Source organism: Athene cunicularia (assembly GCF_003259725.1).
Source record: "Athene cunicularia isolate RWA chromosome 17 unlocalized genomic scaffold, athCun1 chr17_part1, whole genome shotgun sequence".
Taxonomy (NCBI): Eukaryota; Metazoa; Chordata; class Aves; order Strigiformes; family Strigidae; genus Athene; species Athene cunicularia.
In genome coordinates this window covers 7817647-7830691 of record NW_020799122.1, presented here as the reverse complement: position 1 = coordinate 7830691, position 13045 = coordinate 7817647, and the positions used below count along the sequence as shown (strand labels likewise).

General features: G+C 46.7%; 1 protein-coding gene across 1 annotated transcript in view; it reads right to left on the bottom strand.

Moving 5' to 3' along the window:
• The window catches only part of BRINP1 (BMP/retinoic acid inducible neural specific 1), a 59671-nt gene extending 47849 nt beyond the window's left edge, over window positions 1-11822 (bottom strand). The window contains exon 1 of the mRNA XM_026860391.1: window positions 11555-11822. Within this exon, the coding sequence (XP_026716192.1) occupies window positions 11555-11772 (218 nt within the window). The 5' untranslated portion in view covers window positions 11773-11822. The remainder of the gene's footprint in view (window positions 1-11554) is intronic.
• Between the last annotated feature and the right edge of the window lie 1223 nt (window positions 11823-13045).

Genomic DNA, 13045 nt, shown 5'->3' with positions numbered 1-13045 from the left:
CTGCTTGCTCTTAACCATGCAACACGCAGTTCTCCCTGTGTACCAAGCTCTCTTATTAGCCTTACCCAGGCTGTGCGCCTGCACTCCCCAGGGAGAGCCCCAGACATTTGGAAGGGAGTAAAAAGTAATGTTCTTTCTGGGTTTTTGCTCAAGAGCTGGAAGCTAACGCTGAAATATTTAATCCTGAATACTCAATAGGCAGATTTTCCTTTGCTGAGCAGGAAAGAACCAGTATGAAGTAAAGAGGAGGAAAAGCAAAATGAGGTTGGACAGGGATGCATGGACAATGAAAACACCTTTGCCCTCCTAACATAACGCTGCTTCTTCCACCTCCAGGTGGGGAGGTGGGTCCCTCACTGGTCAGTGTTTGCATCCTCACCCAAGCTGAATCCCCTGAGTGACTCTCAGCTGATGAAACCAGTGCTTAAATCCAGTCTGTGCTCCAGCAGACCTGCCAGTCATGACCAGTGCATGAAACCTCTGCAGCTTTCACGGGGGCACTTCTACTGCAGAAACGACAAGATCTCATGCCGCGTCAGTGTCAGAATGTTGGCAAGAGCTATCACTAAGTCAGTCAGAGTCCAGAGAGGGGTCCCAGCAATATGTTATAGGGGAACAGCTATTCCACTGGCTTTTCATGACATTCATTCATGGGAATGAGAGGTTGTTGCAGTATCGGGGATATTTGAACCTCCAGATGCTGGTATGCTAGATGAGATAGTAGCCAGCAGATAGGGTTCTTCTTCGAAGAACTTTGCCAAAGGTTTCTCCCTGGGAGATGGAGAGCATCCAGAGGTTTCTCCTTTCTCTAAAATATCTAGTTGCTCCCTGCCCTTGCTGAAACTGATGGCAGGAGAAAGCACAGCATGGATTTTTGGGCCAGCAAGTATTGAAGGGTAGCATGCCATACAGGCATAACAAAAGAGTCCCTTCGGTCTGGGCTAAGGAACTCCAGGAGGCAAAACCTCTGCTGCCATAATCCCAGAGCAGAGAATTTTCATGTCACTGCTTAAAAAGTGGCCCACACCATCGGCAGGGTTCAGCCCGCAGGATCACAGGGGCAGTCAGCTGGCACTTGCCACCTCTAGACAGTGGCTGTCCACAAGCAGAAGCTGTGTTAGGGTAAAATCTGGCCCTGCAAGGCTGCATGAGGGCCACGTATACCAAGAGGGGGCATATTGGTGTAATTCTGCCGTAGCACAGCTTTTTTTGAAATTCTCCTTTCTCCAAGTAAGCTCTTTCACTGCAAGCAGAAGCACAAGCAGGCCTGACCTGGTGGGAATTTGATGTAATGGCTTCTTCTCCCGGCTGCTTACCCCTCTGCTGGGAGCCATCTGCACATTAAAGCAGATGTTGGTTGCACTCAGGTCATGTTTCCAAGCTTTCTTTTGCAGTCATAAGGGCTAGAGAATCTTCCCTCCCTCCCTTCACTCGTTTCTTAATTAAAGCTTAAATTCTGATGTCGTCACATGACTGTAGGAGCAGAGCCCCAGGCAGGCATTTAGTGCTCTGTGCTGTCAGCGGGACTTTGATTTAGAAGCACAGCAGCGACTTTAGAGAATCCCATCCCTCGGCTATGCCCCAGCCCTGCCCCGCTCGCAGCGGCCGGTGTCAGACCTCGAGGCTTCCCTTGCTGGGCAGGCGCTGGAACAAGTCAGCAGCTTTCCCACGCCTCAGCGTGGGGGACAGGGAGGATCTCTGTCCTGTTCAGAGCGCTTTGAGACCCAGGGAGGCAGGGAGGCAGGAGGAGGCAGCTCCTGCCAGCACCCTGGGCCACTGAGTGCCTCCAGCCCAGACAGCGAGTTGGGTGTAAATACCGCTGCCACCTGTCCCTGCCCCTCTCTCTCTGTATTTCCCACCTGATGGGATGTATTGAACCAGCAAAAATTTCTCCCTGGTGAAGGGAACCTCACTGCAGCCTCCTGTAAATTCTCTTTGGTGGCCGTGTCGGTGGTGGATGTGAAGTGCTGCAGGTGTGAAATCGGGCCTGATCCCCCAAGACACAGAGCTTCCAGGCTTGGTCACTAGCAAACCCCATCCATCCCTAGTGCAGCCGAAATCCTGCCTCCCCCCGAGCCCCGGGAGCAGAGAGGTACCGCCTGCCCAGGCCTCTCTGGAGGTGAAGCCAAGGCTGCACCAAGGCCGGTGCTGCTGGGGCAGCTCCTTCGCCGGGCACACGCGTGCTGCGGGAGGCTGAGGCTGGCTCTGTGCCACCCTGTCTGATTGCATGCTGCCCGGAGAGGAGAGCCTGCCACAAAGAGCTGACCCAAACCCTTCTCGCTCCCTGCTGCCAGCAAAGCCGATTCCTGGGTTTCTTTTCAGATGTGTCCTTGGGTTCAGGACCTGAGCTTAGTAGTTTAACATGGTAAACCAGCCCGGATGGCTCCGACTGCCCCAGTGGGATGCATCTTGTTCCATTTACAGAGGCTGGTGGGTGGCAATCAGCAAAAAAGAAAGGAAAAAAAACCCTACTTTCTGGAACCCAAGGGAAACATTAGAGGGATCCAGAAATAGAAAAACCCCTATAATAGGTACAGTCATGCCATCTCCCAGTGCTACTGGTGCCAGAACAAAATTATTCCATGCATCTAACAGGATGATTTTTTTCTTTTTCTTTTTTTTTTTTTTAATGTAACAGCTTCTCTGCTGAAATAAGCATCTGCCTGACTTAAAAGCAGAAAAAAAAAAAAAAAAAAAGTGAAGGCTTTGCCTTGGCTTGTTAACCTTTAAAATATGCTCCCAAGCCACTGGACCATAGTCTGCTGGTCTGAAGAAACCCGAGATGAACGTGCAGAGTCATGGCTGTCACAGCATGCTGGGGAGCAGCCCTGGGAGCCCTGCTGGGCAAAGCCCTCCACTTGTCATGCAAAGGGGGAGAGAACCCCCCACCCAACCAGGTCTCAGAGGGGACTGTGTAGACAGCTCCCTCTGAGCCCAGCAGGATGCAGATCTCTTTGGAAAGGTTCAGCGACTCAAAATATTTGTCTGTGCTCCTTCTGGGATTCATTTGGAGCACAGTTAAAATATTTCATTCTGGATTCAGAAAGGGAACTTTTGTGCTTGAGCATGCAGCTCTGCAGAACAGTGCTAACCTCAGCCCATCCAACTCAGAGCTTACCCTGGCCAGCAGGCAGGGCAACCAGTGAGATCCACCTTTCTAGGCACACAGCTTAAGTGCAGGCTTTTCTCCAGAGCAACTGGTGTGTCCTAACCACACCCGGTGTCCACGCACCCTACCAGATACAAACTTATCAACTGTATTGCTTCTGTGCCATTCCCTATGGCCTGGGCATGCGCTGCCACATGGAGACGAGGGTCTGCCCTTCCCCAAACTTGGACAGATGTTCTGTTCCCATGTCTTCTCATCTTTGAGCATATCAAAGGCTGGTGCCATTTATGCTTCTGTTTGCCCTCTGTTCTCAAGAATATCAAAGAGAAGGAGAGGTGTGTCCTTCTGTCAAGTCCTGCAGCTGCCAGTGATGTTCGCAAGCCCTCGCCATCTGATTTTAAACGCAGCCAGAGCAGCTGCTCCTCCAGCCCCAAGAGGGCCAAGCTCCTTGTCTGCTCAGCCCAACACCCCCAGGACTAAGCGCTGTACAGCTCAGCCCGAGCCATCCCCTGCCATCCCCCACTCCTGCCTTTATTCTGCTTATGCAAATATATTAAAAGCTTCCCATACGCAGGGAGATGCATTATGCGGGGAATGTAACAACACTGGTCCCTGAACTGCATGAAGAATGAAGGTTGTGGCTAAAGGAGAGGCTACGTGATGGAATTGCCTGGTTTATGCCCATCACTGAATGGCTCGTGTTTGCCAAGCTGCTGTGTTAGAGCTGGTGAGACAGGAATGTAAATTGTGGCTCTCTTGTAAAGTTGCATAAACTTGTAGTAATGTCATTTTTAGATTAACATTTACATTGAAGAGAACACTAGAAGGTTCATTGTTTACATGCACTATGGAAATAGATTTAGATTTTTGGTTTACACACATTTATTTACAAGGCATTTACTGATTACAAACCAATGTACATCACTCGTTTACATGCATAATGTAAACTATGGAGATTTTGTATTTTTTGCCATGCAATGCTGTACAGATTTCCATTGCTCATTCCACGCAGAGGCAAGAGCCTCCTTTCATCTCAGCTCCCTCTGTCCTTCAATTGCTGTTGCCTCTCCTAAAAAAAGCCTTGCCTCTGACTGGAAAACATAAAAGTTGATGTCCTCTTTAAACAGATAGCATAAAAACCTAATAGGAAAACCTTGTCAGCAGAACTTCAGCATGACTAAAAAAGCCAAAGCAAAGATTAAAAAGCCTAACAGTGCCTATCAATTTGCACCAGTGCAAAGCATCACCTTAATGCTCTTTGAGAAGAACCTTCATGGTGCTGGTTTGGATGCTTCAGGCATTCAAGCAACTGGAACAGGAGTGAAAACTTGCCAGGATGTGTGTGTGAGAGAGGAACTATGACTGCGCCCGTGTTGTACAGTTTGTCTTAGTCAGATTCACCCAGGTCGCAGCATCCAGCTTCATTTTGAACAAGCACGTGCCTTCCCACGGCAAAGCTGCAATTCTACTGCTCGTCTTGGCTCCCTCACCCAGCAGTGCTGGGGAAATTTTTTTCTTTATCCTAAGATGCTAAAAGCTGAACTCAAGGGAAGTCAAAGCTGAACCCTGGGGAATTTTAAGATTTCAAAGTCTCAAAGAGAATAATAAGGACAGCCAGTCTTTTTTTTTTTTTTTTTCTTTCCTCCTTCCCTATTTCAAGGACGTCAAAACTACTTGCAAATTCAACATAAATTGAATGAGCAAGTTGGAGACCAAGCAGCTAACCAAAATACACCCAAAATCAAAATGTTTCCCTTTTGACATTTTTTAAGTGGCATTGGTTGACTTTGTGTTTTGAGATGAAATTTTGTGCCTTAAAAATTGAAAACAAAAAGTTTTTCACTAGATTACTAAAATGAAAACAAACATCAAAGCTTAGACCTTTCACTGAGCCTAAAATGAAACATTTTGATTTTTTCATTTTACTGAAAAGTTGAACAAACATCCATTGCAGATCAACCCATTTTAATGTTATTTTTCTTCTGTACAACCAGTGAACCACAAAAACAATTATTTGTACAGCTCTAGTGACCAGTAGATTAAATTCAATACAACAGAGAGACAGCAAAAAGAGTCAGTGAGGAGTGGAGAGGTGGGAGAAGAATGGACTGAAAAAATGGTGGAAGCAGCTGTAGTAGATCTTGTCTCTGCCAAAACTTAGCATGCATTCTCACAACCACTTTAATACAACTTTAATCCACATTGCTGCTGAAAACAGCAGTCTCACCAGTCTCCTTAGTCCCCTTTCTAGCTCTATCCACAGTCTTGTCCCTTTACTATCACCTGACCACACCATGAATGAGTGAAATGAATGAAAAGTGATCTAGCTGAAAATTAGGTTTGGGTTTTGGTTGTTTGTTTTGTTTTGTTTTTCTTTTTTCTTGCCAAATTAGTTTTCTGCCAGATCAGTTCCTCAGTTTTGGAAATCACAGGTTTGCATGAAACCTGCCTGGAAGGTCTGGTCAGGAAAGGCAAAACTTCTGTAATAGAAGCTGCTAAAAACAGTCACAGAAAGCTCACATTCACTAGCCAGATTGTCCAAGTCCAGTGCCTGAAGGCAGGAATTGCATTCTGCTTTTGCTTAGAAATAATAAAAGCTCATAATGCTCCCAGCCAGGGCAAGCAGCCTTATAAACCCTGGTTCTGTGTAAGCAGGTCCTGGGGCAGTGGGCCATGCTGGATATGCTAAAACAGATTCTCCGGCCAATAAATTGGTGAATTTGCCTTGAAGTCAACAGCTTCACATATTTATGTCACAGCGAATCTGGCTCATTGTTTTTAATTTGTGGTGCCATAAAAGTTTGAAAGTTTTGTGAGACAGTTTTGTGAGACCAAAATTTTTTTCCTTTTAATTTTTTTTTTTTTTCCCTCTAAGGGAAAATTTAAGTAGCAGAACAGTGTATGCATTTCTAAGTCAATCGTAGCCCATGCTACATGCACAGCAAAGATCCTCGCTTCATGATAATTCTCTTCCTCTTTGCCAAGGGAACGACACATTTAGAGAGCATGTAGCCGTTCAGATTTGTGGGTTTTCTAGGACTAAATAAAAATCTCTAGTGTGGCTGAATGCATTCAGCAGTGCAAATCCCTTTATGAGCACCCAGTTTAGTGTCCACTCTGAATCAGAGAAACAGGGAAATCACAGAAATGTTGGTTAGATGGGACCCTGAGGGTCCCTAATCCAACCTCCCACTTGAAGCAGGACTATCAGCAGCTCTTGAGCACATCAGCTGTGGCTTTGTCCAGCCAAGCCTTGAAAACCACCAAGGATGGAGATACCCCTCACCTCTCCATTGACCTGTCCCAAACCTGCACCACCCTCCTGATGAAACAATTTTTGAGGGAAAGAAAAAAAAGCCTTTTTTCCCCAGGCACCATCTCAACCAATTTATACTTAGCTTGTGGAGCCAGTTACTCACAACCTTTCCTGTCTCAGGAGCTGTATTTCCTTTTTATATATCCAGGGACCTTACTGTAATGAGTGTACGTAAGCAATCAGTTTTGTCCTGTCACTCTGTAGGTGGAGGGATGGGGCAGGACTGGCTGGTTTCTTGCCACATCCCCCACTAAGTTTTGAATCTGTCGTGCATTTTATCCAGACTTGGCAGAGGTCTCAGAATTATTCTGTATTTGTGGGTTTCATGAATTTAGGCAGCCTCTAAATGGTCCCGCTGCAGGAGAAGTTGCAAGGCGAGCAGATCTCTTTTTTATACCCCAGGGTTTCCCTGCTCTCTTATACAGAGAGCCAGATTTCCCTGTCCCTACTGTCATTTCAGAAAATAGAATTAAACTCCCACACGTGGAAAATCCACATTTCTTCTTGTATATGCACATTCCCCTTCCAGCCCTGTTTGATCATCCTCTTTATATTGCTGTCGTCCCTTACGTCCAAACGTCTTGCAGCATTTAATTAAGTCTGCCCAGCAATGCAGAGCAGACAAATGCTGTCATCTCTCATTCTCAGGGGGGTGAGGAGGGAACCGAGGCACCGTGAGCTTACCCACAGCCACACCATGAGTCTGGGGCAAAAATATAGATCCTGCCTGTGTTACCCCTCTGCCAGTCTGATTGCGAGTCCCTCTTTCTTAGGCAGTGTGTCCTGTCCCTGCTTTGCTGTAGGAAAACTGGCAATGGCAGCCTGTCTACTGGGTAGGATGAGACCATCTCACCACTTCCTTCTTTGCCTCCTGTGTCTCACGTCACTTTTTCTAGAAAAGATTGGATTTTTTAGAACTTGTTTAAACTGAGCAGCATCATTAGCGAAATGCCTCTGTGTCAGTGCTTCTGACCGGCTATTTGCATAGTGTATTCAAGTGCTCAGTCTACTGCCTCTTTTGCTTTGCCTTGTAGCTACATAATCAGTTTCTGAGAGAAGAAAAAAGGACACCACTTCAAAGAAGTGGACTGAAGCTGTTAACTACTGTCCTGTGATAACAGGATTGTTTTCTGGTCTGAGCAGCGCCCTAGTCCCAAAGCCAAGCTGAGCTTCATCTGTTTGCCAGTCTTCGTGCAGTACCTAGTAGCCAAGGCTCTCATGACTAGGAACAACAACAAGGATAGTGATAATGAATATTCAGACATCCCACAAACCACTCTCAGCATCTGCCATCCTATCTGCATTAGCATCAGAGTGCACAGATAATGATCAAAGCAGCATTTTCCTGCCAGAGGCCCCCCTAAACCAGCCTTATTAGTATGAATTGATGCTGATTAATGTGCTTCCTTAATGAAATTGTATCTACCCCTACTGTTCGTGATTTAATATAAAACATCTCCCCCTTTTCTTGCCTTCCTCCTAATACCACATGCAAGGTGCAAACCTTGACTGTGGGTAGCAGGAAGATCGGTGGTCCAAGTTTACAAGAAAAGAGACCTAAAATCTCCTAGAATGTAATAAACAGAAGGAGGGAATGAGCCTCTGGAGGCTGTCACAGCAAACTGCCTTTCTGTGCTAGGGTGGGAGATCTGGGTCCAGGCATTCTATGAAAAGATAGCAGCAGCTATGCTGTTCTACAGCAATTCTGCTTATGCAGCGTATAAAATAGCCGTGCTAACTAAAACAGGCTCTTTGCATGCTGCTGACAGCTTTCTGGACTTCAGTTGTGATGGAAGGAGGAGTGTTGCATGTTTTAGTTTGGTGTTGCTTCCTTTTTAACACCACCTGTAAAAATGAGAACATGCTGCATTTTGCCTTATGCTGCTGTGTCGCACTGACAGTGGCTTTATCTCTGTGGGTTTTCAATGTAAATGACACGGTCCTAATGCGCTGTGTCCATTCTCCCTCACAGCAAGACACAGGGGAAATCACCACTGAACAGGCGACAGTGTATCAATTAGGGACGGGTGAGGTCCTCTCACCTGATTTCACATCCACTCCAAATCCTGGGTCACTGTGGCTGGTTTGAGGTCTGCTGCTATTGGCCTTAGGAGAAGAGCAGTGATCAGGTCAAACCTCATTCAGCAAAGTCACAAGTGCCCCAAGGAACTGTCTGACCAAAGGACAAAGAACAAACCAGCCAACCAAAAAAATTATGGGAGCAAAGGAACATTGAAAGAGAAGACTACACAGAAAATTCCCATGCTCCGTATCAGCTGCTTTTCTAAGGAAAGGAACGATATCCTTAATGTAGAATATGTGCCTCCCTTGGGCTAGTCTAGTGCAAAGAGCAATTGAGAGACATCATTTGGGAGGAAAGAGGCTTCTATGTTGGAATTAAATAGTTGACAAAATCCCAACAGCTTTACAGATTCTCGAAGTCAATTTAAGGATCCCACAAAATGAGATTTCACCCCTGTGGGTTTCAGTAAAATGATATGTTCTGGAGGGTGTGTGTGCTCAGAGTCCAGCTCTTAACTGCTAGAACTGGCTGCAGCTCCACTAATTCACCACAGCTAGGCTGCTTTTGACACTCCTTAAAAAATGCATGGGCCCAATTTTTAAGTGACTAGTTCTGCCAGCAGGGACAGATATTAAAAACAATCGAATCTCCAACATCTAGCCAGCCTCCTACCTAATGGCTCCATCTGCTCTGCTGAAGCACACGAGGTTGTCCTCTCATTCTCAGCTGACTGTGGTGGGAACAAAAGTTACTCCCAGAGTGTGTTTCCAGCAGCTCAAACCATGACACACATGGCTGATTTCCTCGAGCCCTCAGCTCCCTCCTTCAGCTTACTGCATGGTATTTGGCCATGAGATGCATCCCTGGGTGCCCTTGCAGAGTTGCCATGTCTCTAAACTCTCTTCCTGATTGCTTGCACTGGACTTCATCTCATCTCCAGTTTCTTTTGTGAATAATGATTTCTCCAGTATCGTGACCATCTGCAAGACCCTTCTCAGACACCTCCCTCGCATGCAGAGTGCTGCTGCCCTTTTTCTCCCATGTTGGAAGGAGGAGGACACTGTGTCCTCCCCATGCTGCAAGTGTCTTTCCTAAGTGCTTTGGCAATATCCAGCAGAAATGGAGAAAAACAGATCCCTTTCTGCTTCCCATATATAAAGTTCATCCTAAAGCGAGATAAGCCTTCAAATTCCTATCAGTCTCCTACAAACCAAAGGGGAATTTGTTTCTCACCCTATAGCGGATAAAGCTGGAAATTGCAGGCTTCACATACAAACAAGATTTTAGCTCCTTTGTAAAAGTGGAGACAGCAAAGCTGTGGCTCAGGCTGCCTGCTCTGGGTGTGAATTCGCCATCACGGGAAACCTTTCAGGAGAGATTGCCTCCAAACCTCTGTCTGATGTGACACAGGTATGTCTGAGTCTGCCTTGGGGAAGAGGCATGGATTAAATGACCTCTCAAGGTCCTTCCAGACCCGTTTCTCCATGATTCTTAGAGACAGGATCCCAGGCTTGATGGATCTCTGGCCTGACCTGCAGTGACAGTTCTTAGATGTGTCTGAACACATCCACCGCATGCATTTCTCTCCCAGTACAGCCCCCGTAGACTGCTGCGGTGGCATTCAGGGCTGAATGGCTCTTTAGCAAAGGGCAGAGCCGCTGCCGGGGGCATTGCGTGGGGCAGAGATTTGCAGTCCTGATCAGACTGTATGTTGTCAGGCAGGGCAGGAGGAGAACTGGGGATATACACAACCAGGAAGAAAGTCTTTTTGATAAAGACATGTTTTCTCTGCTCCCCTGTGGAAGCAAAGACAGTGAGACATACTTAGTGGAAGCGTAGCAGCATAATTTCTAGTTTTTGGGTCTGTCTTCCCCCTGAGCTGTTTTGAATGAAGAAGACAAGCCAGGACAACATCTTCAGCCCAGGCTAACCTGCCCTTGCTCTGTGGGCTGGTGCGAGGGGAGGGGATGCTGCACTCCCTGGAGGCCATGGGACAGGCACAAGGCATTTTTCTTCCCCACACATAGACGATGTCTCGCATGTTGCTATTGCTCTGCGAGTGCTTTTGGCTCTCTGCCCATGGGAGAAAACTGCCTCCACACATGTGGTTTCCCTGCTCCCCCCATTCCACAGTCGTGTACGTGCATCTGCGTTGCACGTTGCCAGGAGCCTATTCACTAGTACTGTCCTACCTACTAGTTTGCATGGTTGTGTTTGCAAGTGTCTTTCTGAAGCTCAACAGGACTATATAATTATGTAAATGCGCACATGTCTATGAGAGTTTTGCAGTTTCTTTGGGTTTTAGCGCAAATCTCATGACATTTGCTGGCTTATTCCCCTTCACTCCAACGCGCTTGCTGCTTTAATAGGAGGCTCATATGAGCACCCCAGCTTTTCATGTTAAAATGAGAAAAGAAAAGTCTGTTTCTGGATATCACAGCTGGCAAGAAAAGCTTGAAACAGGCAACAACAAAGGCTTCAAAACCTGGAAGGTAAAGGAAAATACAAATTCTACCTATTCTCTGTAGTTTTTTAATTGGAAGACTTTTAAACCAAGATCACAGTTCTGGGGGCAAGTCCAACTCATACATGGAGACAGTCTGCAAAGGTCTGTGGTAGGCAGTGCACAGGTAAGGCTTATGCACAGCAGTGTGAGAACTGCCGTACTGGTGTGTGTCTTGACATCTTTATGTCTGTTCTTGCCCATGTGAACCTTACGTTATTCGTAGTTCACATGTATGAGTTTGGTAAGGAGTCCTGATCTGCCCATGGGTACACTGGTGTGAAAAACATGCTTTTGAACCTGCCTGTGAACTTCTCTGTCACCACAAATGAAGTACACCCACACCCTTGGTCCCTTTTTATCTCTATGTTGTGCACATTGCCATGGTATCACAGTGCCTTCGTCTCACTATCAGAGCATTACATCTGAGTCCTTGAAGCAATTTGCATTGCCAGCTGAGGACCATGAAGAACCAGAGAAGCATTTCCAGGTGGAATGGGGACAATGATGCGTCTCCCATTGACTACGAGCCATGGGAACTGGCTGAGTTCCCACCACCTACCAACTTATCCAAGCTACAGGTGTTGTAGGAAACCAACGTACCTGTATATTTTATATCTGGTTGTAAATCCTTGACGATGTCTTTCCACAAAGGATAAGTAGCTCCGTGAGTGGTGGAAAGGCCCCCTGTCTGAAATAAGCCAATCAAATTCCTTGGAGACATGTTGGTTGGTAGCAGCTGGGTCCTGGTGGGAGGGCTGTACTAGTATATGGTCCCATATAAACAGGAGGTAGAGGAACTCAACAAGCCTCCAGTTCATGCTTTTCTGTCTGCCTTTTTTCTCTCATTCTTGCTCCATTCTGTGGAGTCCTGTTGAAAAAGAGAGGGAAGAGGAGGAAGGAAAGAGAGAGAAAAATGGAGGGGAGGAGAGGGAGGAGGGAGAGAAAGAGAGAGTTTAAAAATGGGAATTGCTTTGATCCTTTGACAACTGTCTCTCAGAGTGAAAATAGACATAAAAAATCGAATTTTAAAAGACCTCAGTCTGTCTGTGTTACAGTTTAGAGTATTTGGCAGTGTTTTATTCGTGTACCTAAGTGGTGACTTTAACCTCCTGAGCATATTTCACCTTTGAAATAACCAGGTCCTGACCTGAGACATCCTCACCACAGCTTTTCCATCATTTCCCTCGTGAAGTTCTCCGCAGTGCCACAAAGGCGAGTGAAGACTGGGCGCAGAAGGTGGCTGCACCCTAGGCTACAATTACCCCTTTATTGTCCCTTTAATGCTGTGCCAGAGAAACGTGTCTTCTGCTTTCATGTCTCTCTGATGATCTGTAATCCATACTCCATGCAACCTGAGCAATCTATAAAGACCCAGCTCTTACTTTAAAGTGTTGCCAAAAAAGAAATAAAACAAAATAATTACCCAGGATTCAGTGACGAGCACATGTGGACACACACACAGACACACACACACACATACACGACTATGAAATCCTGCCAAACTTGGAAAGATAAAAATCACCTCAACCTGCTCTCCAGCTTGGGTGTTTGGGAGGTGTGTCTGGCAGAGGGGGACGGGGTCTGTTGCTGTTTCTATTACGGTAGGACCTCAAGGCTTTTCCCAAGATCAAGGCTCTGCAGGGTGATGTACTGAACATGCATATTCAGTGTCGGAGATTTACTAGAGAGCTTAAGGGGATGCTTCACACCACCTGGTGCAGGGCACTGCTGTCGCTCACGTGGTGGGAGAGCCACTGTCCTGCTGCACCCCCCTGTCAAACGATGGCTGCGGACAGCCCTGCTACAAGCCAGCAACTCTCCCCGATGTGTTTAATGGCTAAACAGACAAGACATATGATGAGTGGGAAGGGAAACAGAGGGGTGAAATGCCTTGCCAAAGGTTACGCAGCAAGCCACAGATACAGCTGGAAGAGAGCCCTCGCCTCCTGACTCCCATTTCCAGCGTTTCAGTCATTAGATCATCCGCCTCCGCAGTCATGCTGTTGGCGTGATGCCCCTCTCCGAAGGAAGCCGTGTGCTCCATTGGTGGAAGGTGAGCAGCTTGCTTAGCTGGCACCCTGCTCCTGGCGT